Genomic DNA, 27,091 nt, shown 5'->3' with positions numbered 1-27,091 from the left:
CATAGAACTTGTTTACTTCAACTTGCATCGTCCAAGGAATCAAATATATTTGTGTATTAGATTATTAGTACGTCTATGTCTGAATCAATGAACGTACAGAGCAATCTGCCTCAAAAAAAATGGTCAACTGCCGCACAGATAATGTTGAGGTGATTCATAAGGAACCAAATGTCTTACATTGTTGCAATGAAATTCACTATCGTTAAAAAAATAACAGATGGGTCGCAGATTCCTGCACACACATATCCATACATCACTTGGACACATCTCCCCGAAAATAAATTCGAATTGAATTATCTCGAGAACTAGATGAGTTATTGTACGTTATATGGAAACTTAGAATAATGCGCAAAATACTCCACGTGAAACAAAGATTTCTAGACAAATTTTACCAATCGCAACCAAAAGGATTCATGATGAATGGCAAAATTAAATGAAATTGATCTTGGATGTATGAGGCGCAGAAGGCATGCCGGGTACGACAAAATATGGTTGCGAAAGCCTACACAAAAGCAGTTCAGGCGGCCTTTATTTGTACCTTATTTTCTTAACCGGGTCTAAAGCATGCGACAGGCAACGCTCGGGATATTTCTCAGTCTAAACTTCCGATGAATCCAGAACACGTCACTTCTGGGTGACTCCAATATGCTAAAATGTCATCGATATGTAGGATACGACGTAAAAACGGAGCCATAAATCGCACTCTGAATCTAAACGGACATAAACTACCACCGCACCAACTGAATGAGTAAGAGCAATTGAGTTAATTCACTACTCAAGTAAATGCGAAGACCTCAATCTAAGACAAAACTGTGTTCGAGAAGTTAGCACAAAATTACTGAAAGAAAATCGATTACAAAAGTAGCAGTCAGTAAAGGTGTAAAATAAAGAAATGACGAACAAAAAAGGAAAACTCAACAGAATAAACGCTGTAGTCGACATTTTATTATTTATTTCTAATCGAGGATCATTTTTTGCGCACAGGACCACTGTATATGTTTAGCAGAAACATCACGGACACGACCTCCTTATTTTTATATATAATATCTGATAATTGTATCTCAGCATGATTATCGTTACTATTACTATGGTTACTATTATAGTCGATATCATCGTGAATTTCATACTATTCGCCGCCTACTTCAAACTCAGACAGACCCGCATAGTCCTTTTATAATGTACTTTTTTACATGCGAAGAGTAGCGAAATGAAACGAAAAGCAAATAAAGCTTGGCCTATTTTGTCCTATTGGTAGTTCGTTACACAGTCACCTTTAAAAGCGTCACATTTCGTCGCGGCGTGCCACTCTTGCGGCGTGTCCCAACTTTTCGTTGATTTTAACGTTTCGTTTATACCTCTTACATCTATTTAATCTATTCATCTGTATCTTTTATTCTCTCTCTTCGCATGACCGTGTTAGTTTTCACGTAACTGTTTCTCGTACCAATGGCTATAGATTGCACATATATGTATACCGTTAAAAGCCAGCACTTAAGTTTCATGTCTTGTCTTGTTTTTGAGCATATACTGCAGTGGTGCTCGCATACAAGGTTCTTGCGGATCAAAAATCACCCCCTTTTTATTTTGATTCTATTATTTAATAGTAAACAAAAGCCAGTAATGACCAGGGAGTCCGAGGCGAAAATAGGCATTTTTATCTTGATTTACCACTTTAAATCGAAAATATTGCGTATTTTGCGCTAGGAGGCCCAGAGACTGAAAATGAACTGGCAAAGTGCGGACGAATCCTTGTCATCCAAACCACAAGAGTGATGCAAAACACTGCAAACTGATATAATCTAAAAAAACCCTAAACATATCGCGCTGGCCATGTTGGGCAAACTGAAACGCACAATCCGATTCGTTGGAGGTAACACATAAAGAACGAATACATGGTGAACTAAATCGGTAAATCGAAAGTGATAGTTCCCACTATATACACTTAAGCTATTGTAAATGTTGTCATAATAACAATTCTAAGGTCAACTTAAAAACCTGACAACTAAGAGATTTTAAAGAAACCAGATTACTCGATATTGTTACACCACAAAATACTAACAGATTTGAATAATATAAAACTGTATCAGACTTGAGTTTTGCTTAAATATAGTTGACTCATATACAGTTTACACACATGCTCTTATATTTATAAAAAATAGATATAAAATAATAATAGGGAAAAAAATGGTGTCACTTTGCTCACGGGGCATTCGCTTCCCGCATGTTTCACACGAGTTAACAAAGCCTGCGCCGTTAATTAGTTGTTTTATTTGTGGGCTTAACCAATTGGACCAGTAATTTCACTCGTTGACAAGATTATCGGTCTCGCTCTATCTTCAATAATTATCATTAACATAACAAAAATAATGTTACTGCTAGTATAAACACTAACCGAATAATTAATAGATTCAATTACTTCATCGCTATACAACAACTCAATATAATTACAACTCAAGTGTTGATTTCTATATTTGTTTCAGCCATTACCAGATGCAGTAATAATAATAATTTTTATTATTATTATTATTATAATAGTAATGCTTTCGGCTAAGAAAATCTATATACTAGTATCGTTTATTAATTGCAAACGAACTAACAAAATTTGTTACTATATAGTAACGAGTATACATATCTTTTCATAGGGTTGACGACGTAAATCGCTCATAATTTTGATCCGAATTTGCCGAAAAACCAGCTGGCAGTCCACAACGTGAACATATCACTGGCGCATTCGTTGAAAGAAATCTACGGTGGTCTACGGTGGCAAAACGTACTTTACTTATATTTAATAACAATATGCAACTGTTAAAGAACTCGTTAAGGTAATCATATTTTATTGGATGCTAACTATGATGTGACCAAGTTGTAACTACCACGTCGACCGAGTCGCCGTAACTGTTCTGCACTGAACAATAATACTCGAGGCAAAGTTGCCGTTCACGCTGTCCTATCTGAATAACTTCCATAGTTTTAGACAGACCAGTCGCCGCGAAGCGATTCGACCACCTGTCTGTCCAATCGATAAAAATGAATTAGGCAGGATACGTTTGCGTGGCTAATGTCAAATGCCAACAATAAAGTGATTTTTCGGGACTGACCTAGATATACTATTGGTTTTTGTTATGGCAGGCAAAGAGGCAAAATAAGATTCCTGCGCCATTGCGAAATGTCTTTGCTAGATGATATCACGAGCCTTAAACACCATCCGAGTTCTAATATCAAGTCGTCATTAGCAATTGGTGTTTCTTTTAAACTCGCAAAATGATTAGTTATTTCTAGTATATAAACCCTACATTTTTGCGACTCAACAGCTCCGCCACAAACAACTAGCCGATCGGTGCCGACTGTTTGTCGACACCGTCATACCCTAGGACGCTCGTACGTCTGAGAAGGAGTCTGGGAATATTTTAGATACTATATTTTTCGTTGTTTCTAACTAAATGTATGCCTCTTATACTAAATAATTTAACAAGAAAATTTCAGTCGTCCACAGATCACCATTTCTCCGGCGGATTTCGTATTTTTCCACAACCGTAGTTGGAATATGAGTGGTACAGAACGATTCAGGAAAAGAAACCGGCCCAACGATGCTGGATGCAGCAATCGTCGGGGTCATCAACGCTGGTGCTGTAGACTTTATTAATGCCTACGTCACCTTTCGAGGAGACCCAGTGACCATGGTACCACCCATTGACGTCTGCTAACCGATGCAAAGGACTGGTCAGTTCTCGTACATCATCCCACATTCCACTCATCGCTACCGGTGTAGATTTTTCAAGGTGGGCTTTCATAGGTTACAGCGACAACAAGTGATTGCTTGATTGTAGTTCATGTTCGTGAGTGGGAAGATTTGTTAGGGTGGGCGTCACGCACCAAGAGACATCCAGAAGTCAACTGTTGTACGATTAATTTCTAAAATCTTCTTACAACGAGCGCAGAAACCTACTTACAGGTGACCGAACGGATCGAAGCCGGCGGGATGCTTAAGCTGTACCAACGGGAAGGAAAACGGCATGAAGGAAGGGCCGATTCAGAAAATAGGGTCATGGCGGATGACAAGAAGACAGGGCAAGGGAGTATGGTCGTAAATTTAGCAGGATGATGGGACCCCAAGCCGACATTCAGGAGGGTTGCGGCGGATCCGTGCCGGACGGAGAGTGAGGATGAAGCAGAAATAATAACAGCAAAAAAAAGCAAAACAACAGTCGCAGCATTGAGAAAAGGAATGAAATAAGGCTAAAAAGAAGTAAAAAATGGAATTAAGTGTCAAAGTCGTCCAACAGATCGATTAGCAATAATGACTTATTTAATAATCAGACCAATAGGTCTGATCTGGTAAACTAGAATAATAATAATACTAAACTCGAACAGACTATTCATAAATAACACTAGTTAATTCGTTTATCATAGCGTAATTAATCCGATGTATTGGTGTTCATCTAGTGGAGGAAAGGTAATAAAATGATTCGTACGGATATCGTACACAGCTTCATCCAAAGCATTCGAAAAAAACCGCTACGATACATCTTAATAAAATCGTTAATATTAGCCATGAACTGGAGGCAGTTCACTGTACGGACTACAAAACAAAGTACTTCCTACCAACTTATTTTTCCGCTAATTAAGCGATCAGCAGTATACCGGACCAGTATAACGTTGTTTACTTACAGGTAACACCACAACGTTAACTTGTGCAGGGATAACCTACCGCGATCAACAAAAATCAGATTGTACGTAACTAATACCTTGGATAATAATATTGCTGTGTACTCTGTATCTGAATCTTGAGCGACATGTGTTACGTTTTTCCTTTTGTGAAAAACATGCTTTCTGATCATAGCAAAAACCATTGAGTTATTATTGACCTAGGTGAGAGAATGCAAGTTTTGGTGGACACAGCATTGAATTCAATTTTCCATGTCCGTAGAATTTGGGGCGAATGAGGCAATTGATTATGGAATCACTTATGCATGCCGTTAGATTATAAACGTTTTGTTGTCCTCACAGCGATTTCTAATTATAATGCGTTAGGCACGTTATTGTGCTTTCGTTATTACCTTCTAATGAAGGTAATAACGAAAGCACAGTGCTATAACAACAGCTACTAATGTAACTGTTAATTCTCGATTTGATGTTAATCAGCTCTCTGTTCGGTGTGTTACTGATCGTTGTAGATATCATGTGCGGTTTACATGCATTTGGTTTATAATTTTATCCATTTTCATGATTAGCTTTTGCTTTGGTTGTTATTGCTTGGTAGTATTTTCTCTGCTTGTCGATGCACCCAATGTTAACTCAGTTCAGCCGATTCTGAGAACGTCTGTTTCGTCGTTTGGGCTTCGTTTATCTCTCTATCTCGCTGTCTCTTTGTTTGTCTGTCTGTCTGTCTGCCTGCCTGCCTGCCTGCCTGTCTGTCTGTCTGTCTGTCTGTCTGTCTGTCTGTTTGTGTGTCTGTCTGTCTGTCTGTCTAAACTGTCTACTCGTTGGTGGCGCTGCTCACAGGGGCCGTTGCTGCAGGAGCCTGACTCGGTGTTGTAGAGAAGAGATCTGAGAAGATCATGTCGCTAGTATTTGTAGCCGCTCCACCGGGGGCAATAGCCGCTTGATTTCCGCCCGACGACGAAAAGTCGGGATTCCAGCCTATACCGGCTCCAGCCGTCATTTGCTTAGCAGACGACATTTGTGACAACGTGGTCGCCTGTTGCTTGCTTCTAGAAATGAACAATGCCAACAAAGGATTCCAAAAATACACAGATTTTAGCGACACCAGGCGTCATAGCCAGTCGGGTTAACTTTTCCGTGAGCTGTTTTCTGATTCAACTGCAGTTTGGTGAATAGGCCAGTGTTAGTGTATACGGTCTGCCTGACAGTGAGACCTGCAGATTTTGTAGAAAGCAGTAGCTTGAATCATTTGAAGCCAGCCGTCAATATAGGTTTGAAAAATTGTGACTGGTTCGAGCAAAATATAAGAAAAAGTGAAAGCAATTTGTTAATGAGCAGCATGAATTCGGTTACATATATTAAAGGCGGATATAATTTGTTGACATGGTTAAGGTCCCAGGATTTTTCAGCGTATTGTGAAGAAAAAAGTTATGAAAGCTGGCCTATATCTGCACTGATTTCGAATCCGTTCGGGACGAGCTGTCCACGGACGCGATCCTTTTCTCTTGCCTATTCACCTTCGTAAAATTGGGTCAATGGTTTGAATGAAAAACGTTATGCTGAAGTTCCACTTGAACTTATAGATAGAAGCCAGGTTGCGATCATATTTACGCCACAGCAATTTCAATACAATAATATCGAGGCCCAATCGGTGGAACGCGATTAGCCATTCGAACGCCTACAAATTTGATGATGGACAGCCAATTACGAAAAGCAACGGTTCATAGAAGAGCTTTGTTGTTAGTCCATTAGTACACATGAATGTGCACAAATTCGCAAGAAAAACGTAAGCGACATGTACGACAAAATAAAGTCAAAAACCGGGGAAAGACTGGAGTAAATGGAAGACGGGGTGTGCATGCGCGCAATGGGCGAGAAGACTAATAGAGAGCAAACGGTTAATGGAAACATAGCAACGCCAACTCAGTCAAATACTTATTATTGTGGTGAGATCGAACTCGGAAGAGTTTTGAAACACTTACGGCGTGCGGTATCTGGAAAGAGTGAACAAGAAAAACGAGAGCGGTGCTTTGTTTAGCCTAAAAACAAAGTGATAAACAGAAATCGTTTAATGAAAACGAAACGATATATTGTAATAAGAAATAAGTAAAAAAAAAGTAAATTAGAGTACGACAAACTGTAACATAAGCGAGTTAGCATAACGCTTGTGTTTATCGCATAAGTAAAAAATTAATAGTAATAAATAATAATGACTAATTTCTAATAATTGGACTGTATTTGAAAACAAAAAAAAACAAGGCAGTAGTTCTTGCTAAAAATAATGAAACGAACCGAGTCATCAATACGCCTCACGCTTTAGAGCAAAAAAAAAAAGTACATCCGCAGGTGCTGTGACTTACACTTATTTCTGGACGTCAAACGCTAGTTCAAACCTGATAGACTAATTTTAAATCTAGTTAGCGAAAAATATGTGCTATTTAATGCGGTGTTATGAGTCTTTAGGGCGATTAAGGGTACTCCGTCGCCATCCTTTTGATAATTGTTTATTAAATATATACGTTTCAAGAAATCTATCAGAAACAGGGTAAGAGCTTAGCAGAGCGCGTTAAAACCTTTGGCGCCATGAAATTGAGAAAAAAATTGACAACTCTAGTCACAAGAACATGCTGTCATAATAGGTCAATATACGACGTGCTTCTGTACTTATGTCGTAGAAGATACACATTTTCAAATGACATTTCGCTTTACACAAACTAACATTCCTTCAAATGCACTTTTCGTCTGCTTGTTCTTGGATATGCAATACAATTGACATACCTGTGCGCTGGGCTGATATCGAGATTTGATGCTAAATTTGCCAGAGTCGAGTCAAGGTCTCCGGTGATGATCGAATCGGTAGCTGAACAAATTGAATTAAGCAAAAAGTAACGGGCCGTTTTTAGTCGAAATCGTAACAGATGACAAATGGATAGCCATAAGTCTACAGATAAACACACTCATACTCGGTGATCTTTACCGAAAGTAGGAATGGATAGATACTTCTTATGTTACGTCACAGTACGACCAATAAGGATATGCTTTTGTGATAGAAATGATAGCTAAAAGCATCAATTCACTTGATTATTTCTCACGATATAATACTTGTTTGCTGTATCGGTACTATTTTTCGTGAATCATATCGGTACGCTGTGTGCCTTCCGAGCCTACTCAGCTATCTCCAACGCTAATCAAGTATAATAACAGATAGTTGTTGGGTCGAGGAAGGTTAGAAAGAGTATATAATTATTCTGATAAACTACGAACCTCTCTTATTACTTTTCACGAAATAAGCGGCAGGATAAACTGACATCAAGTTTAATAACCCCCTCATCATATTTGATAATTTATGCTTCACTAAAAAAGCATTTGATTAACTGACTCCCAGAATATAAATTTAAACATTAAAGAAAGCCTGAAAGGCAAATGAACATCAAAAGTAAAAATATAGCCATGACAAAGTGGTAACTATCATCAATGTTTCCGGAAAAGTTTTTATTCGTTCTCTGTTGAATACGAACAAAATATCAATCATAATAGATAGAGGTCAGAAAAAACCTAAAAGCGTGCAAGACTAGATACCAGGTTATAGCAACAGACTAAACAGGAAAAATACTGACATTTCGAATTATTGAAGGCTGCATAGCGAAACACAACCGCACCTGTGAGGAGCAAATACATTTTGAAGAATACCAAACATATCATAAGAAAGAAAACTTACGTAGGGTATAATAGCAAACCGAATAGCTAACCTGATCCCAACACTGAACATTTCGCTAAATGTAAACAGTTCTGCTTTAATCAAAGCCGTATAATCGTTTATGGGTATCACCTCTTGAAACCTCCTGGTTTCAACGTCTTGGTTCATGGTAGGGGCTAGATTTTGGAGCCCATCGTGTTTTACAATTTTGTCAACGTGTGTCGATTAAGGAACGCTACTAACACTGTGGTACCGGCGGCTGCGAGGGCGCAGGCGCTCCGAAGAGGTCGCTTGCAACCTGAGCGACGGGGGCGGCTCCGGGGGCTACCCCGGCTGGCACCGAAAACAGTCCCGTATCAGCGAATGGGTTCAAATTCAACAAATCATCTGACGCCTACCATTCACACAGGCAGAAAAAATAAAAGCATTAATTAAACATTTGCTTAGCTAAAGTTATTGGAAATGTACAAGGACATCACCACATGGACAGCACTTGCAGTTCGTTATTTATTTACTGTGTTTATTAGTATTTATTGGTTGAGGATTAGGAAACAAACAAATCTTTCAATATCGCTTTTTAGGTTAGCATACAGATGTCTACAAGATGTAGAGATCCATTACTTTATCCTTATACTGGAAATATAGAAGTATTTGTTTTAAGTATATAGATGATATCTGAAGAATCAAGGCATTAAGTGCACTGATTTATTAGCTCAATCAGATATTGAACAATTAAGCTTTCTTTTGGTCATACCTTGTTAGGTGCCGGCGGCACTGACGGTGATTGCTGTTGGCCTGTAACAGGCGGCGCAGAGAACAAATCCATAATGTCGTCAGTCTTCTTGGCAGATTCTCCAGCCAAAAATGGATTCGACGTCTCCGAGGTAGCCGCGGCCCCTCCACCTCCAGCCAAATGTTTCTGCTACAAGGTGTTGCCATTATTGGGAAATGAATACGAATCAGGTACTTCCCGTTAGACTTCGTAAACTCTATCGAGATCAAACAAGACAGCCATAATCACAGCAGCTCGAGCAGCGGCCAAAGATAATAGGAGTACATTTAATGAAGAAGTTTAGGATCTCAACAAATCAAATAACAACTGAACAGTAACGGATAGGTCGGATCAGGTGGAAGCTGAACCGATGTAGAGCATCACCGTGTTTGTACGTAAGATATAGACAATTGCAGAAAGACGCTGCTGTTGTACTGACAAAGATTGGCATTGATCTTGAATGCAGTGATGATCGAAACACTCAGGACCGTAACCTTATCTAGGCGTCACCACTATTTGGTACGTTTCTCTACTATCGTAAAATAGGCGTATATATTGCAATTTGTAGCGGTCTCATAAAACTGAAAGCAAAAAAAAGCCATGCTACAGATGTCGAACACGTGCTCGAAAAGACGAACAATTAGTCGTCTACCGTGTGCGAGACGTATTACAGGAAAGTTTTAAACAACTTTTGCAGAATGCAGCACATAGTTATTAACTAATGACACTAAATCAGATATTGGTAGCCTTATAAGGATATTTTTTTTTATAGAAACCGTACAGTGCAGGCATATTTTCAGAATCTTAGATAGCAAAGATCTTCTTTTCAAGCGGAAATAATTGTTATGTCGGTAGTTAGTACTATCGATAAACCGTGTCACTTCCTTTGTGTACTATGTTTTCAGATGTCTAAATTGTCAAGTTTCGAGTTACATCGCACAGTTATACACAACATGAGTATTATATATACACAATGAACATCTACCAATACAGTATTAGAATTTCAGCAGTCTTAAATTATGAGGCTAATCACTAGCAAAGCAATTGTACGGTAGTTGCAAAACAGCTAATCTACATATTCTGAGCTTATACAAGGATGTACGATCGAGTCACGATCGCATTACAGAATAGAAAATAAGTGAAAAATTTCAAACCCAAAGACATTTACAATAGCCGGGATAGCGTCCAATGGAGTGAACAAATCGTTCACAGCTTTTCGGTTCGTGTTTAAACCGTTATCGTCAAATCCAAATCCGACTTCACCTTCACCACCGTCGTTATTATCAGTATCGTGTACTTGACGATGCAGCTCGAAAGGTCGCAGGTTGGCCTGCTGTATCTCCGATCTCTTTTGCAGTAGTGCAGCAGACGCCGACGGGGGCGGCTGTATTTTGTACGCAACAAAACCGTCACCAACAAAGCGTGATTGCAGCATCCATTAAGTGATTCCAATCAGTCATTGAGCAAATAATCATCAGCCCAGTGCAGCAAGCAACATGTAGTCAATAAAAGGAAAACATTTTTAAGCAATTACACCATCGAGTTGTATACATACAACAAAGGTTTTCGTTCCGCATTCCAACCTAATGTATGCCTAAGTATGCACGAACAGATAGTAGAGTAAAGATCGTTATCTGTACGTGTATATATAAAGTAGCAATAAGGAAAAAATGAAAAGCAATTGAGAAATAAAAGAACACGGTTAAAATATAAGGAGATGTCCCATTCGCAAGATGCCACGTTGCAACATAGTTAACATCAACTAGAAATTGTTGGACCGTTTTTTCGTTTGCAGATCACTTTGCTGCCGTTGCTAAATAGAATGCCTTACCTCCTGATCCTGGAGGACTCGGTGCAAAGAGACAAAAAAAATTAGCACAAATTAGTGTGTGATGAACGCCTTGATGCTATTGATGTAAACACGGTTATCATTACGGTGGTGAACCTTATTAGTTAGCTTATATATCTATGATTTTGAAATATCCGTTATCAAATAAGACAGAAACGTGGACAATGCGCTCTCAACAAATTTCAAACAAAAACTGGATAGTATATTTGGATTCAAAAATGTCATTAATTTAATGGCAGCAATTACCTATATCAAAAATACACGTCATCATACATCAAAAATAGGCAACTACCGCCCATTAAAGGCGTTTGGCGGGTTACTGTATAATTGCCAAAGTGCGCAAAATTCAGACAGAATTCGAAGGGTCACAGAGTCTGACTATTCATTATAGATGTATTGCTTATATCATAGCCCGCATAGCACGCGTCAACGAAGCCGTCACTCATGCTTTTAACCAGAAGCACTTAATTTAGAGTTTCTCTGAGGAGATATTGATATGAGGTAACTCACTTGTGGGGCACAAAGATAAACGACATCATCGTCATCATTACCTTCTGATGTGCTTTGCCTGCGAAATACGCATGTGTGTTACTGTACAAATTCGGTAGGCCTATTGTAACAATTAAACGTCTATTTGTCCGCGTACTAAAAATCACACACTATGCGTATGGTACAACAATCATATAGAGAAAATCCCAAAACATGTGCGCAAACGCACCCAAGCACCACTGGGCTTTCGCTTGCATCATTCGACGATGAAACAGTCAACATCATTTTTGTACAGCTCTGCAATGGCTCTTTGATAGTGCTATACACTACATGAGCCTAGGGGGGTGAAAAATAAAATACAGTAAAATAACGAGCAGTACGACACGATGTTACTCCCCTTACCTTGAGTTTGCTAAGAGCTTTCTCTTCCTCGAGAATCGCCTGTCTAATAGATTCATCGTGGGAGTGCGCCGAATTGCCGAAAGATGTCGACGTAGAAGCCAGCACAGACACAGCATTTGAAAATCCGTTAGCTGAGCCGCTGTTAGGCGACATTGCCATAGCGAGATGTCATTGATTAACAGTAAATCAATGCAATGGGCACGCAAAGCAAAACAGGAGGCGCGAAATTCGAAAGTAAAACAAGAACACAACAAAACATCAAGACGAAATCAGATGTCGGGAGCCAACAACCATCAAACTGATTGACGCCTCTATTCAAGTTTGAAATATCATAAATCGTACTATTATTACAGCTGTTGATGAATCAGCATCAGTGTTTGGCATCCCAGCACTTGTTCGTCTGCATCACACCCAAATAACAAAAACGGTTTGAAACAAGATATTTATTCGATAGGACATGATTATAAAGAATTCATCTATAACTAATTACATGTAAAGAACCAAACAAACAGATGAATTAGCGAATACACTAAACGAACAGTAAATTAAATATATTAAACAGAAATGATATGTCACTGGCTCATTATAAAACGGCTATCAGCATTGCACAACGAATACTCACACACGAAGTCGTCGGAAAATTACAGAATGTTAACCTCACTCATCTTTAATTATACCATACTTGTCCCTTTTCAATATGCGCGTTTATTTTTTGCAGCTATCGACAGAGACCATGCTTCCTCCGTTACAGAAAATGAAAGACAAATCCGTATACTGGTCATTGGCCGTTCTGTCACAACTACCCGAAGTTAATCGTTCGTTTAGCTTGTTATAGAATTGGAAGTTAACAAAGTTCATCCGTTACGATGGTCTCTAAATCATGCTACACTTATGAAACTTTGTGAAGTAACTTCCACCTATTTTCCTGCAGAATATAAAAGAACAGATATAGGATAAGGCAGCTGCAATCGGTAGGTCTACGTACTTGGGCGGTTGAGGCGTTGACGGGACATATTTGCGTCCCTCAAGTGTAGCGAGATGCTGTTCCAAGGCGTCTAACAGACTTGATGGTGCCTACGAGTGCCAACGAAATAGGTAAACAAATCATTATTATAAGTAAGTTCGATAAAGTAAAGGTTGGGTATACGGATCTGCTACTGTTTGACTTCGTGCGTAAATATCTACGAATTGTTTATTTTTCTGTTATGAAACCACTAATGTCATTCATAGTAGAGCTATAGGGGATGCTCGAGGCGTACTATATTATGCCTAATCATGATTATCTGTGGGTGGAATATCATGCACTGACAACCGCTTTTCTCGGGGGATTCATGCGCGCAGTTTCTGAAACCGCAATCATTTATCGGAAGGTGGTAGAAACGAAAGCGATACGTACGAGAAGACCATTGGTATTTTCATGCTTAGATTCTAACTAGAAAGCAATCGGTTAGTCGCCTGATACCTCGGAATAAAATAGATCTCGGTAACTCCATTCTTGGTTTACATTCGCACAACAATTTTTACTTGATATTCCTTTTTTATCAAAATGTGGGCATGAAATGTTAATATTTGCACTTGCTTGACTCTGCTGTAAAGGGAAGTCAAAAATAAAGACATGAATTAGTCGACCATTTTTGCTTAGGAGCTAATGAAAACAACATCGATAATTGGCAGATGGTATGCCGCACTGAAATTATAGTTTAAATCGAGCGCTCGAAAACCGTTTCTAACCAAGCGTGCAATGGCGATTTATAAAGAACACATCAAGAACGCCTAACGAGAACTATTTTTTTAAATGTGTGAATTAGAAACATAGAATACGGGCAGCCGTTACCACTTGAATTCAGTTGTGGTTTGACTGTTTACAAAATGCCGACTATTTAATAGAGATAGCAGAACAAACTCACCCTGGTAAGGTCTGGAATATCGCCTTTATCTATGCCTATGTTTTCTGCAACCTTGAGGAACTCAGCAACGCGGTCCATGCGCACGAGGAACTTCTTATAGCATTCGAGAGCTTCCCGGCATTGCTTCTTTTGAAGAGAGAAATACTTTTCGAGAATGTTGATAATAGCGTCATTGTAGCATGCGAATAGTCGAATCAAGTCCTATTCAAACGACAGAAAGTTTATTTTCGCTTGCCGGCTCATCACCATTATGGGCACTATCAGTGTATCGCTATGTATGGAGCACAATTTTTTTGTTCATTAGCACAAACATTTAGCGTTCTCTGATCGTAAACGTCATAGACTAGCCCTCCAATAACAGCGGTACCTACATATTGCATCGATCTATAGATTTCTTACGGTTAAAATAACAGCACATTACATTTTCTTAGTTAATGCTTCATCAGCTATACAAGTACTCTTCTCTCTTTTTTTTTTTAGAGTTATTGCAATGCTTAAACGAAATAAAACCGGAGGTTGAAAATCAAGGGGCAGGCATCCATATAGTTGCCACATAGTGAGTCTGTCTTTTCAGGTTGACTCTTCAAAGCCTGCGCTTACTTTAAATAGGAGCATAAAAGCCGCTGTAATAACGCCGTGCGATAAATCTGAGGGCGAAGCATCAAATTCGAGAAGAGCATCGAGCTGCGCCTGGAGCGGCGGAATCGTCTTAAGGAGTTTGTCCATTGGTATCGTCCGCATTGTGCCCTGCTCTTTTCCACGCTTCACCTAACGAATTACGATGAAAAACATCATTAATAAATGGCTATTAACAGGAAATAATATAAGGCAGCAATTAACAGGCACGCATTTGTGAAAACGCATTTTTTTTCATGACCTTGAAGTAATGATCAGAATGAGCATGTTAGCTCGCCGATATTAGGGTTAACTGTAAATTTTGCAAAATTAATCTGATAGATTCTACACTCTTGAAAAAGCTATAACCACGGAGTGGATTTAGGATTACGTTCCGTGACGGACACTTCAATCATGAACGGGCTCAAAATAGTTTGACAAGTCAATTTGCTATGGCCTTACGTCATGAGAAGTTACCACTGAGCCATGAAAAGAAATCTTTGACGCTGGCTACTTCCACTGAGACGTCAATCCAAGCAGGAATATTATGCTTAATCAAAATAACCTATAATTAAAATATCGCAAAAATCTTTCCAACTGATCATCAAATGTGATCGAAGTGAAAAGGTTCCAAACGTGTATGCCCTCTGACAGATAGTATTGTCAAAAATGAGAAAAGCTGCAGTATTTATCATCGTCTCTAGTGAATAGCACAATGATTATAGTCTATTTGCTCAACGGAACCATGCTCCGCTATTGACTTTTATCAGGTTCAGTCAAAAGACTGGTTAAAAGCAGTCCCACAGAACCCTGTGCAACGTCGCGAGCAGATATTCCGTTGTTTGTTTAAATTTACTTTGCTGATACGTTTCCAATGCTCACGTATAGCTGTAACGTACGAGCAGAGACAGTTCTGAAATCACTCGAAGTTTAAATAACTTCCAAGCTAAAGTTCAAATTGATCATTCTAGAAAATTTTATCCCTGATTTCACTATTTGCAATAGAGAGTTTTTATAAAAATGAAGAACGCGTCATCTTTGCATCCATTTCTACTTTCCATAAATGCAGAGATTCTCCTTTTGAGGTAGTGCAGCGGACAATGGAACCCGAGCCCTAACTATTGCCCGGATACAACTGAATGAATGAAAACAACTAGAATAGGAGTGAGTGAATAGAAAGCATATATAAAAATGTCCTTTTAATTTTGCTGCAGCTCAATTTGATATACCTAACTTCGACGAAGAAAAAGTTTTTTACCTTGCAGAAATCGTATGCTACCATTCGATAGGAGAGCGCTTTTTCATTTAAATACTTCGAGTGTCGACGTATGAACGTCGCCATCTCGGGTCCCTGAAACGTGAAACGAAGAGCAAACAAACACAGGCAGCGTTAGAAATGTACTGAAGGCGATACGGTACTTAAATCTAGGTGATATCATGGCACGTATAAGTTCCATAAAATATAATTTCCATGTTTTATTCAGAAATATGCTTTATATGGTATTTGAAACAAGCGGCTTTTCTACATACAATAATTCTATTTACAGGCAGCGAAATTTAGAATAACGTAACAAATTGAAATTACTGCGTGCTTGCTTCCGGTTCCTCTTGCCGTTTCATATCTTTCAATCCATCTATAGTTAGCTAAACTCGTTACAGCATCGACAGTTAGGATAACTACCAATAAGTGACAGAACCTCGTAAAATAATTATTGGAAAACTTTTTCCAATGATCTTTTCTCGGGTATTCTAGATTTAGCGGTAAACATTCAAATCAACAGTACATGAACATTTCAGGCGAATAATGTTTGACTTTCGCACATTTTTTAGACCATTGAGGTCAGTATATTGGAAAATGATCCTTGAAGCTTTATAGTAGTATATCAATATTCAGGTGTCTTGAGGTGTTTTTAACACCTCGGGCTTATTTTTTTCTCTTATCACCGTGCTTATTCCAAATACGCGAGACTTCAGCATGTGGCCTATAGTTCTAGTTGTTATTCGTATTTTAAATAAACTATATTCTTTTCTATCACTTCTATTGTTAATCTAGTAATCGAGTGAAAAAAAAACTTACATCAGTCTTGTAGTCTAAGACGATACATTAGACCTAACTAAGTTGGCATAGCCTCTATTAACTTATCCTGTTGATAAACAGGAAGATCCAGATAGCTTTAATTAAAAACCGTTGTCAGCTACATATGAATGCTCGTTCTGATATTCAAATGTGATGTTTACAAAGAGACGGCTCGCCGACAAGAACTCTAGCCCCAGAACTGGATCTCTGAAACTGAAAATTTCAGGGAAATAATTTTGTCACCTTTAATTTTCTTATATGTGTTGCTAGGCATGTCCGTCTGCCGTCCGGCAATAAAGTCCGTCTTCAATCTATACACTTTTACCGGTCGGAAACTAACTCCTGGACGAGTTGACCTAAACTATCTACGTTTAGTACAACAAAAAGAAATACCACACGTAACTTAGCTTGAAAAATCCAAACCCTATTTCGATAAAAGTTCCAAACAAACTTTATCACTCTCGCTAATTCTTCTAAATTGAAGTTCCTAAAATCTGTCTGCAGTTTCCTCGCTTCGATTTAAAGGCCTCCTTGAAGCCTTCGCCGTCCTCCTTCTCTCGCAAGTTAAGCAAGAGTGCGTTCCTGCTATTGACACAGTTTGATCCAATGTGTTTATCTGTGTATATATATATATATGGCCTACCGATAGCCCGCCTCGTGATTCAGTTTTTACCTGTGGCGTGCCGAGACGATCGTTGAAGGATGCCAGGTTGAAGGTGCAGTTCGAAGAGGCTAAGTATTGCGTGAAGCGCTCGCTTCCATAACACATCAGATGGTGAACTGTAACAAGCGATTTGAAAACGACGATCCACGAACCGTTCATAGTCCGCTCTATGAGTAGATTAGCCAATTGAGGAATAGATACGTTTGGCTCATTTGTGCAGTGAAGTAAATCTGTGAAATAGGCAGACATACGCGCAATTAGAATTTGTTGGCATAACAACGGTGCTATTCCAGTAACGGTACTCTCAAGAACAATACACCTAGGGTTCACATACAGTACTTGAGTGGTCTGGGTCTGGGTCTGGATATTTCGTTTGAAATCCCAACTATCATACAGAGAGAATACATATCAATTGAGGCATACACAAACAGGTCCTTAAGCGACATCTAAGCTTCCCTCGAAAACATTCCTACCGGTCTGATAACCACAATACAAATTTCCAATTCAAAACATTTGACCAAGGTTGTGGTTATATTGTACACATGCGTAACGAGACAACAGAAACTTCCGGTGACCTCCTCCTGACAAACCTCATGAACCGCAGACAGCGACTAGCCATTTACTTTAGTAGATATTTTCGTTTGTTAAACCAAAAATATTGCCATACATTTTCCTGTTTCAAGTTAGTTTTGTTCGCATGAGGGCGTGTATTTTCCGTTAGATATATGGCAGTTATAAAACGTACAGATAGACGCCTGCTCCATTGCCATTAAGGAATGAGCCTAATCAAGCCACGGTCGACCCGTCAGTTCTGAATCAGTCGACACTGATCTAGTGCCATGCGTAAAATTGAAGTCATTTGGGATTGTGCATAGGCTGATATTCAAGATGATTAATTTCGACAAAACACTGCTCATAGTATGCGAGGCATGCGTCTCTTCAAAACCATCTAATCTTGTGTGCATTCGGGAATTGATTAGATTATGTTTATACTTACTTGAACAACGTGGCCATAAACTGGGGGCGACGAAAGCCTCGTTCATAATTAGTAATAATCCCAAATTTTGAACCCATTCCGTGCGCTAAATAAACAGAAAGTCTAAGGCAATAACGGAATATCCGCGACGCAATACGAAGGGTAACAGGATTCAGTCAACCGATCAGCCGACGAACATGTTGAGAGCATCAATGTTTTCGATACAAAGCAGTGATGCATACCAGTACAACGAAATCGAGGTACTTTCAGCGCAGAATACGAATATAATGGATCTTAGCCCTAGCCACCCATTTCCATGTAAATAGAATTAATGGACAAGAAAACCTATGAATGTTCCACTATAAAAACATTCATAGCAAGTATTCACAGATGAGTTAGATTACCCAGAAAATAAACAGTACGAATTGTCTCACAACATCTATCACTTATCGACTTACTCAACGCGAATATAGTCTGCTTAAATTCGATCTTTAAAGACGTGCTACTCGTACAGCTTGCGGGATAAGTGTTAGGACTCTGAACCAGAAAATCTCCAGCTCCAATCTACTGAGAGTTTGAAAATCCCAAATGCGAAAAAATATGCCTATAGGATATTACGCATAAGAGGACTTAGGTACCAAAGATCAACAATAATCGATGTAGCTACGGGTACAGGTAAGTAACACATAGAAAATTTTCATGGTGCGGCTATATTCGAAATTGCCGCTTGAAGAGTCAGATCTTTTGCAACACTCTCACATCGGTATTAGATGAGTACAGCATATCTGCCTATTAAACTTAGGAAGATGTAAACATTAATGTGAAACTAAAAGTGTGTTTTGAAATTGGTTTTTCGGGGGTCATAAAGAACACCTCTCACTTCAACTCCCGTCATTGCGAAACACTGAGTGTCGGAATCCGTCTAAGTGGCAGACCTCGTCGTCTTAATTCCTTGACTAACTGGAAAACCATTAAGTAATATCTCATGGGCAAAAAACTTCTCTACGTAGGGTATTTCGGAAATAGTTCTCTGCGAATCGTAAGCAAGAGAACTGTCGCCAGATATGTTTGATTCTAGGGAGGTGTTGTCCTTACTAGTTGCCTTGTTTCTGAAACTCCGCTCAATTTTGGGTCAGTTAATCACGTGTCAGCAAATTATTGCCAGAAGTCTTACTCGGAAACTTGATAACGATCATTGGTTTCTTTCTAAATTTTTCTCGTTTATGACAACTAAACTGTGATTTTGAAACGACTCTAACCTTATCTCTGAGCAAACATGCAGGTCCAGTTATTTACTCGTTCTAGCCAGTCATTTACTGCACTCTAAATCTCGTAATAAACAATCCAATGAATTTGGTTATTGGGTTTTTATGCATAGTTTAGCTTTCCTTAGTTTATTCGACGGTCGATGTTATTTTTCTCCTATTTTTATTTCGAGTTTCTTTGATATCTAAGTGTTTATGCTTGACTATAATGTACATACTAGCGCATTATGACACCTTTGATGTCCCTGTTTTTGCTTATTCCTGCTTTGCGTAGCTAGTTGGCACCAAAAAGTAAAAAGAGAAAAAAGAGGAGACTCTAGCCTAACATATATATATGCCCTAGGCTAGAGTCTGCCGCTGATGTATATATATATATATATATATATATATATATATCAGCGGCAATTTAGTTAATAATAAACATTAATTCGTGTTTTCATGCGGAAAAAAATCTGGGACTTTTACATGACGCTGCGGCAAACAGCCGGAATAATAAAAGACCTACGGTAGACATACTTCTTAAGTGAGTACGACATGAGAACACCAAGTCTTGTTTTTATATGTTTATTTCGTCTGTACAGGTCAGTAGTATAGTAAAAGTTAATAAAAACCTTTATCACTAGTATGAATCAAGACTTCCATATTGAAACAAAAGAAAAAGAACAAACCCTGGACAAAGTTAGACAATTCAAATAAGCTGAGAGTTCTGGCGAGTGCGTGTTTAACCCCTAAGTAGGTGGGAGAAAAAACGTATACCTGATGATATTAGCTGCAGTTTGCTTATCAAGAACACTAATGCTGGGCTACACCGATCCTTCTCTGACTTTACTCTGTTTGCCGTAGAGTTATATGTACTCAAGAGAAATACATTGACCCTTTATCTCCGCATGACGAAAAGGTCTAGTTATAGTTAGCACGCACTAGCGTGTCCTATACAGCGCAATTGTTGAGTTATAGACTTTATCGAATATATATTTTTGAGGTAAATAATTCAACAACGGAAGTTACACGACCCCTGAATCATATTCACAGGCTAAATAATCAGATATCTTTGACGCGTGCGTGCACTCCGTTGCTCTTATTCAAACGAACAAAGTTTCAGGCCCAGAACACAACAATATAGCTACTCAAATCTAGACGAATCCAGGAAATTTAAACTAAACTATATTTAAGGAGCCGAAACCCGGGTTTACCTCTATGTCATTTTTGTTGATATCTGAAGCTGCGCTTTTATTTACTACGAACAAAGCCTTTTAAAATATTTAAAACTATTTCGCAATGTTTTAGATCTTATTAGCGTTAATTTGATTCGCAAATAATATTTGTTTGAAGCGCAATTAGTAGCATCGGAGCTCGCTGTGGGCTGCGAAGTTATACTAACAAATTGCACAGGTAGGTCTCTTTGGCAGCCGCGTTTTGCTTATATATGGTTACGGCCCTTGCTAAGACATAATACTACCAAAGAAAATGTAGTTGTCTGAAATCCGTCAACAACCTGTTCTAATTCTACGTAGGTTATTTGAGCAGACCGACTTAAATGTCATGTTACATATTCCTCACATGGATTCGTTCCTTTCCAAAAGGATCACAGGAGTTTTTAGGTAAAGAATTTTGTCCACCGCATAGCAATTGCTTACGATGTGCTCTTTTAGAACAGCCACGATTTCCTCATGCATATCATAGTTTACCAGTGTTAACGAAATTGCTTTCCATCCACGATTCCTGCAACTATGCTTCGAAGCATATAACAGAACATCATTCAATTCAATGCAAAAACAGCATCCAAAAATTACTTTTGCCCAACAACTCACTGATAATTAATCCAATAGATAGTTCTTCCTTTGCACTCCAAGAAAAAAGCGATCAGGGAATAACGTACTTTGACAATGACGAGCCAAAGCAAGTCGTTTCCAGCTCGCTCAAATAATCGTTGCATCCTTTTGTCATCTATTGGCTGTCATCTACGCTTCTCTGTTGGCCAACTGTCAGCTGATAAATTTCTCTAGTGACTGCACAGTAACATTTCCCAGGCCTCTATCAAATGGCCGTACAGTAAATAAGATGGAGATTGAATTTAACAGATAAGCTCAACTCCAAGGATAGTTAAGCTAAGTCGCGTTTATATTATTAGACATTCAGCTTGCGCACGCCCCCTACGTGAACAAAACGTTTGAGATCTATTTTTAATCAGTTCCATCCACCGTCAAGATGAGCGCAACACAGTTGCACTAGGTTATCGCCATTGTAACTACTAAATCGGTTTTCCCTTTATGCTGCCTGCTTGAATTTTTTTCGTTCCTACAATTAGCCTGAACTCCTCTCATAGGCATAGCGGTTCGATACCAGTTCTTGTCGGTTTGCACGTCCTACTTTTTCAATTTTACTTGGGTGCCTTGACAAAAATAGGGTTTTGCGACTGTATTGCTTGTTAACTGGCGCACGGCCCACAGCAATGGACGTGTCCTGATATTACAGTTGCTGCCTCTGACGTTTGTGTTTTGATTGATTCTCTGCGTGAGTGAAGTCGCAAGTCTGCGTGTATATCGACTCATGTATTCGAATATTCGTGTCCCAATGGCTGCTGTATTGGCCATCTCGCAGGCTCGTATTAGAATCAGAGGCTACAATAGCAAGCTTGTAGTGATGGTGCTGTTGATAGTTGCCTCGTTTCAGTAGCAGGATGTATTTTGTTTGTCTCCTGCTACTGCTCTAATCCTAGCTGCTGCTGTTACTGTTGTCGACGTTTGTTATAATTGCGACGTAGAAAAGAAGGCAAACGTTTGCAGCGTGTATGGCCCGCCTGCTTTTAGGGTGGAACGCACGTGCCACTCGAGTGTAACACCCGCTTTACTCATTTGCTCACTGAGTCACTCAGACTCTTTATTCGGCATTCGACGTCAACCAACATGAGCAGTAGCACTTGTGGTACGGAAATCGAAAACTCCCTTCGATCGGCGATGCTCGAGATCGATAGAAGAAAAGGATGGAGTTAAATGGAATTAACAAGAGAATACGCACTCGGGACGCCGCAACAGCGGCATCAACTGCGGGGCTCAGAAATACACAGCATAGCAACAAAACATACCGGACAGGCAAACACACAAATCGACAAGCAGACACCTAACGCTATATCCCACACAAAAACCGACTTTCAGGTCGTCGTGGAGCAACGAAATACGATCGGACGATGAAAAAGGTCTGCCCGCACAGTTCGCAAACAAGACGTATAGCAATATAAACGGAAACTAAGATTTTTTAACTAAAAAATATAGCTATTTGAGCGCTGCAGCTGTTACCCGATGCTGATAGTAATTCTACAATTAACGGCGAGAACCGTAACCGTCCGCGAAAAGTCCCTTCTTTAACATAAACCTAAACAGCAGCAAATTTTCTCCGAATTCCAGCGAAGCCACATAGACGCACGGCTTGAAGCAGTGAAGTTCTCCAAAGTCGGTTTGTGGGCATGATTCAGAGAAGCGCGCTCTCCGCTGACACCGTTCCATTATCTCTGGCACTGGCTGGACACATCGGTCCTCCCGATAGTACGACGATCTATACTTGTTCTACAGTGTTTAGGTACATCGTTTTGCTGGCACGATCAATACTGATGATATATTTAGAACAGACAGTTTTTTTGTTTGTTTAAGGATAACGAGGTTAGAAGTGTTCTTTGTTTATTATTTTTGTAAAGTCTTCGTAAAATTCAAATTGTTATCTTCAGACGCCTGATTACAGTCCTTCTGTCTTGGTATTTTTATACGGACTAGGCGCGTTTTAAATTGGTACATTAAAATCGCGTTCTTTTGTGGCTTCGATGTGTTGATGTTGAGCAAAAGATCAGGGTCAAACGCGAACCTGCAACGTTCCGTTGTCGCAGAGTCGCTGCAGTAGCAGAAGCGAATGCGCCAGCCAAAACGCGAACGTGCGATAAAATATCGCTGTTTTCAAGGAAAAAATTAGTGGAATGACACAAACTTGGCGGCAAACGAAGGCCGAAATGAGCATCGGTCTCATGCTCCGCATGAAAAATTTACCAACATCCTTAACCGAAAAGGAACCTTAGGAAAGCCAATACGAGCATTCAGTTACTGCTTATGACTCACAGTTGTCATTGACTTATTTATAATTCCGCTGTAAAGGAAACTGTATTAGTGAAATTCTTAAACGTCTGTTACCGAATAGCTTAACTTGGTTTGCCGGTTCAATTTTCGCACTAGTAGAAGAGAATTAAATAACAAATTTTAAAGCAATTAGTTTGCTGTTGAAATTAATGTGTGACGAATTGGTATTTAGGAAAGTGCTTGCACATAATAGCAGGCCGACCTAATGCCAAAAGAGCTGATTGGAAGGAGGTTTCGTAGACATTTTTATCCACAATGCAGTTAGATGCATAATGTAAAGACGTGTTTTACAATGAAGGAAAAGGTTTATTAAGATGATGAATATTCACTCGAGAAGAGTGACAAATTGAATTATTTACTTGGCAACTGTGATAGCTAAATATGTTATTGTTACTGTTGTTATAATTATTTTTATATATAGGATCTATAATATGTACTCACAGTCAAGATGTTTTTTCTTCGGTGCCATTAGCTCCTCGGTGGTGGCCTTTGCAACCACCCTGGCCAATCCTTGACCAGCGATTGTATACCGGGCTGCCGTCAGCCGGTCGTTGAGGCTCTGCCCTGATGGCCTGTTCATGGTGCCGCTGTTTATGTGCTTCTGCTGTTACGTGTTAGTGATAATGGTTAGGTGGGTGCTTTATACTAAACGCTAAGCTAATTCAATTCGTGACGAACCTCGTCTTCCACCTTAATAGGGCTCAAGACTCTGTTCGAACTATAATAAGGGTAAATCCGTTCCGCGCACTTTTGCCTTGCGTCTGCCTCCGCTTCAAATAATTCACACGAGTTAGTTAACGTCACAATTATCGCTTCGAAATATTCCACTTACAACCGCACTTGTGTCTTCTAGGCCTGTTTTTTTGACGTCTTCTCGACGGCCTATTGCTGGCTGGCGTTTCTGCAGCTAATAATGGCCTACTAACTCACTCGCATTTCGGGGCTTTCAAAACGTCGGCTCACTCCCTACTGTAATGAAAGGCAAAAATGCACCTAGGGGTAGAACTATACATAATAGAGTACTTATGTACTCTCTTTAAGAGGGAATCAGTTATTATTATTATTATGGCCTCTCATATAGTTGTTCCAATTCCGTTAGCTCCCTTTTTCTCCTCTACGGTGTAATAATCTGACCCTGGGTGGGATATTTCGGGTTGATCATAAAGGGTCTCTAGAATACACAATGCGAATGGATACGCACTCAGTCGTCACCGTTGTCGAATGCTGGGAGACTTGCACACGGTCACATCAATCCCTTGCCAGATCACGTTCCACTTCGAATGAGTACTGATGGCGTTGTAGTGACGACTGACACCCACTGTCTGTACAAATTAAGAAACAAGAAACGACTGACAGGAAAAAAAGTACAGGACAGACTGCCTAACTTTAGCTCTCTGTCGACGACCTCACGGTAACGTGAACGCCTCCTCGAGTACGCACAGCCGCAGATTAACCTTTGTCGTTAGAAAACGTTTGCCCAAATCATTGACGTTCAGTGCGTCACTGGGTGTATTGCGGGGGGGGAGGGGGGTCACAGTAAACAGTTATTACGATAACCGAGGTCGTTACATTGACGTAATTTGCCTATGAAAATTGCCGTTACTGCAGTAAGAATTGAAATAGGTATTCTTGTAGTGATGGTTACGGGTACTGAACCAGCACGGCGATCACTAGACGACCGTCATAGCACAAGGAAAGAGTGCAGCTGTAGTAGAAATATTAGGCAAAGACGATGATGCCCACCACACCTACATTGAACACATGCGATTGCACATCAACACTACGCTGCTGCGATTGGCGATATGGCCGCCTTCGCCGCTGCCGTCGCCATTGACAAAATGAGAAGGACACTACAATCCCTCGTTTGATTCGCCTCTGCCACTTCTGTGAACCGCCGAACGCCGATGGTCATCTATTGTCCGTTATCCACGACCAGTCGAATCAAGCTCTACACTGCGTTAGCAAACATGCAAGACCCTCGGAATGAACAAACGGTATCGAGACAAACCCGATTAGTAGTCTGTCAGAGAGTCAGCCAAAAAGTTTTCCACTCAGTAAATCAAGTAAGTCACTCAGTTTGCTCGTTGTCTTGGAACTGATTGAAAGCAAGTACCGCTGGGGTTAGTCGATTTATAGTCATATGCAAGAAGGCTTCTGTTGTTGTACCGCACATTTGTTATTTGCGATGACGACAATGATAACGAGCGATTTGTCGATAACTCACGGACAAACCGTACAACTTATCAACAGTTTACCTTTCGTACAACGCGAGGCTGTCCTTGTCAAGATGGTGACGCTCAAAATTCGTTAACAGTCAAAAATGACAAATGATCAGCGGTTGAAACAGCAGTCACTCTCGATCACACCCGGGCACAACGCTTGTCAATCGCGGCTACCCGGCGATTGACTATGCTAGACACACCATTCATCGGCTTTTTACCACCACTAGCTCGATCCCTCTGGCTGTCTGACTGTTGCCTCCTGCCAATACTTATTCTACTGCTGCTGCTGCTGCGGCGGCGGCGGCGGCTGATCTGCTCCAGCGCTGCCGCTACTTTGGCCACTGTTGTTTTCTACGCTGTGCATGAAGGAATGGACGGTACAGATGACAACAACGGCCTCGACAGCCCTATGCAATACTATCAATGACTAGACGACACAGAGAGCGCTGGAGGTGTCTGAGGCCGTAGTCACCTATCAGCAGCACCAGTGAGCCACCATACAAACTGCGCAAGGATAAGGTCGAGCGATAGTAGATGACGATGGTAAACGACGACCATCATTATCACGAGAGATAGCTCCGCCGTCCAAATTCCGCTGCTGTCATGTAGAAATAGCGACGGATGAATGGATAGAGACAAACGGCAACAGGCGAATCAGATAGAATGAAGCACAGAACATAACAATACTAAATGCACGACGAACTAGAGAGGGAGAGATAGAGAGATAGATAGATAAAGTTAGGAGCAGCAAACGAGCCGGCTCACCGTCAAATCGACCGCGTTCGTAACACGAACTAGGTTCACTCGATCGAAGAAAGCTGGTTCACATTTAGTTTAAATTAACCCCTAACAGGAGGCGGAAAAAGCGCGAAGCAAACTAGAGAAAATAGGAAAAACAGCAAAAATATTTTTCTTTTCCTTACATGCCTTTTTGGAACTTTGACAAGTATCTGAATTACGATAAATACTATATTTGACTTCAGAACAGAATTTAAAATGGGACAAGAGCATAGAAGCTAGAAGCAAATTCGTTTACAATCTTCATAAGCAGACCTTCTTAGCTGATTTTGCTAGCATCATTTTTTTTTCTTTTTACATCTAACTGCAGACCCCAACATTGCCTAGCATAGCGTCAATAGCACTGTTGCTATTAGCACTTTTACCAGCAATGATACTTAAATCGATTTAATTGGGTAAAATTTTCGACTTTGTTATGGCGGGGGCCAGTGCGTCCCCGTCGCAGCAGACGACAAAATGCCATCCTGTTACACGCACAGATATAACCAGCTATGCACCTGATTCGATAATTGTCGTCTGCTAACATTGTTCTTTTTGCTACCTTTTGCTGTTCTCGAACGCATGGCGCCGCCCGC

General features: G+C 39.9%; 1 protein-coding gene across 15 annotated transcripts; it reads right to left on the bottom strand.

The window, feature by feature from the left end:
- Positions 1 to 923: 923 nt before the first annotated feature.
- Positions 924 to 26,354, bottom strand: lap (phosphatidylinositol-binding clathrin assembly protein lap). Of its 15 annotated transcripts, XM_086982046.1 has the most exons (16): positions 24,698 to 26,349; positions 23,938 to 24,465; positions 17,144 to 17,364; positions 15,652 to 15,744; positions 14,379 to 14,546; positions 13,779 to 13,979; positions 12,857 to 12,945; positions 11,872 to 12,010; positions 10,300 to 10,515; positions 9,114 to 9,281; positions 8,603 to 8,753; positions 8,280 to 8,321; positions 7,441 to 7,522; positions 6,645 to 6,701; positions 5,501 to 5,711; positions 924 to 3,988 (listed from the first exon to the last, which is right to left on the bottom strand). In XM_086982046.1, exons 2-16 carry the CDS (start codon positions 24,074 to 24,076, stop codon positions 3,947 to 3,949), a joined length of 2,019 nt encoding a protein of 672 aa, XP_086838172.1. In that variant the 5' UTR covers positions 24,077 to 24,465; positions 24,698 to 26,349; the 3' UTR covers positions 924 to 3,946. The 15 variants fall into 15 exon arrangements, with proteins under 15 accessions (XP_086838172.1, XP_086838182.1, XP_086838173.1 ...); XM_086982056.1 differs by having other exon boundaries at positions 11,872 to 11,914; positions 23,938 to 26,353; XM_086982047.1 differs by having other exon boundaries at positions 5,501 to 5,708; positions 23,938 to 26,349.
- Positions 26,355 to 27,091: the final 737 nt, after the last annotated feature.

The sequence above is a fragment of the Varroa destructor genome, unplaced genomic scaffold (assembly GCF_002443255.2).
Source record: "Varroa destructor unplaced genomic scaffold, Vdes_3.0 BEIS01000002.1, whole genome shotgun sequence".
Lineage (NCBI taxonomy): Eukaryota > Metazoa > Arthropoda > Arachnida > Mesostigmata > Varroidae > Varroa > Varroa destructor.
This window is presented reverse-complemented; position numbering and strand designations above follow the sequence as displayed.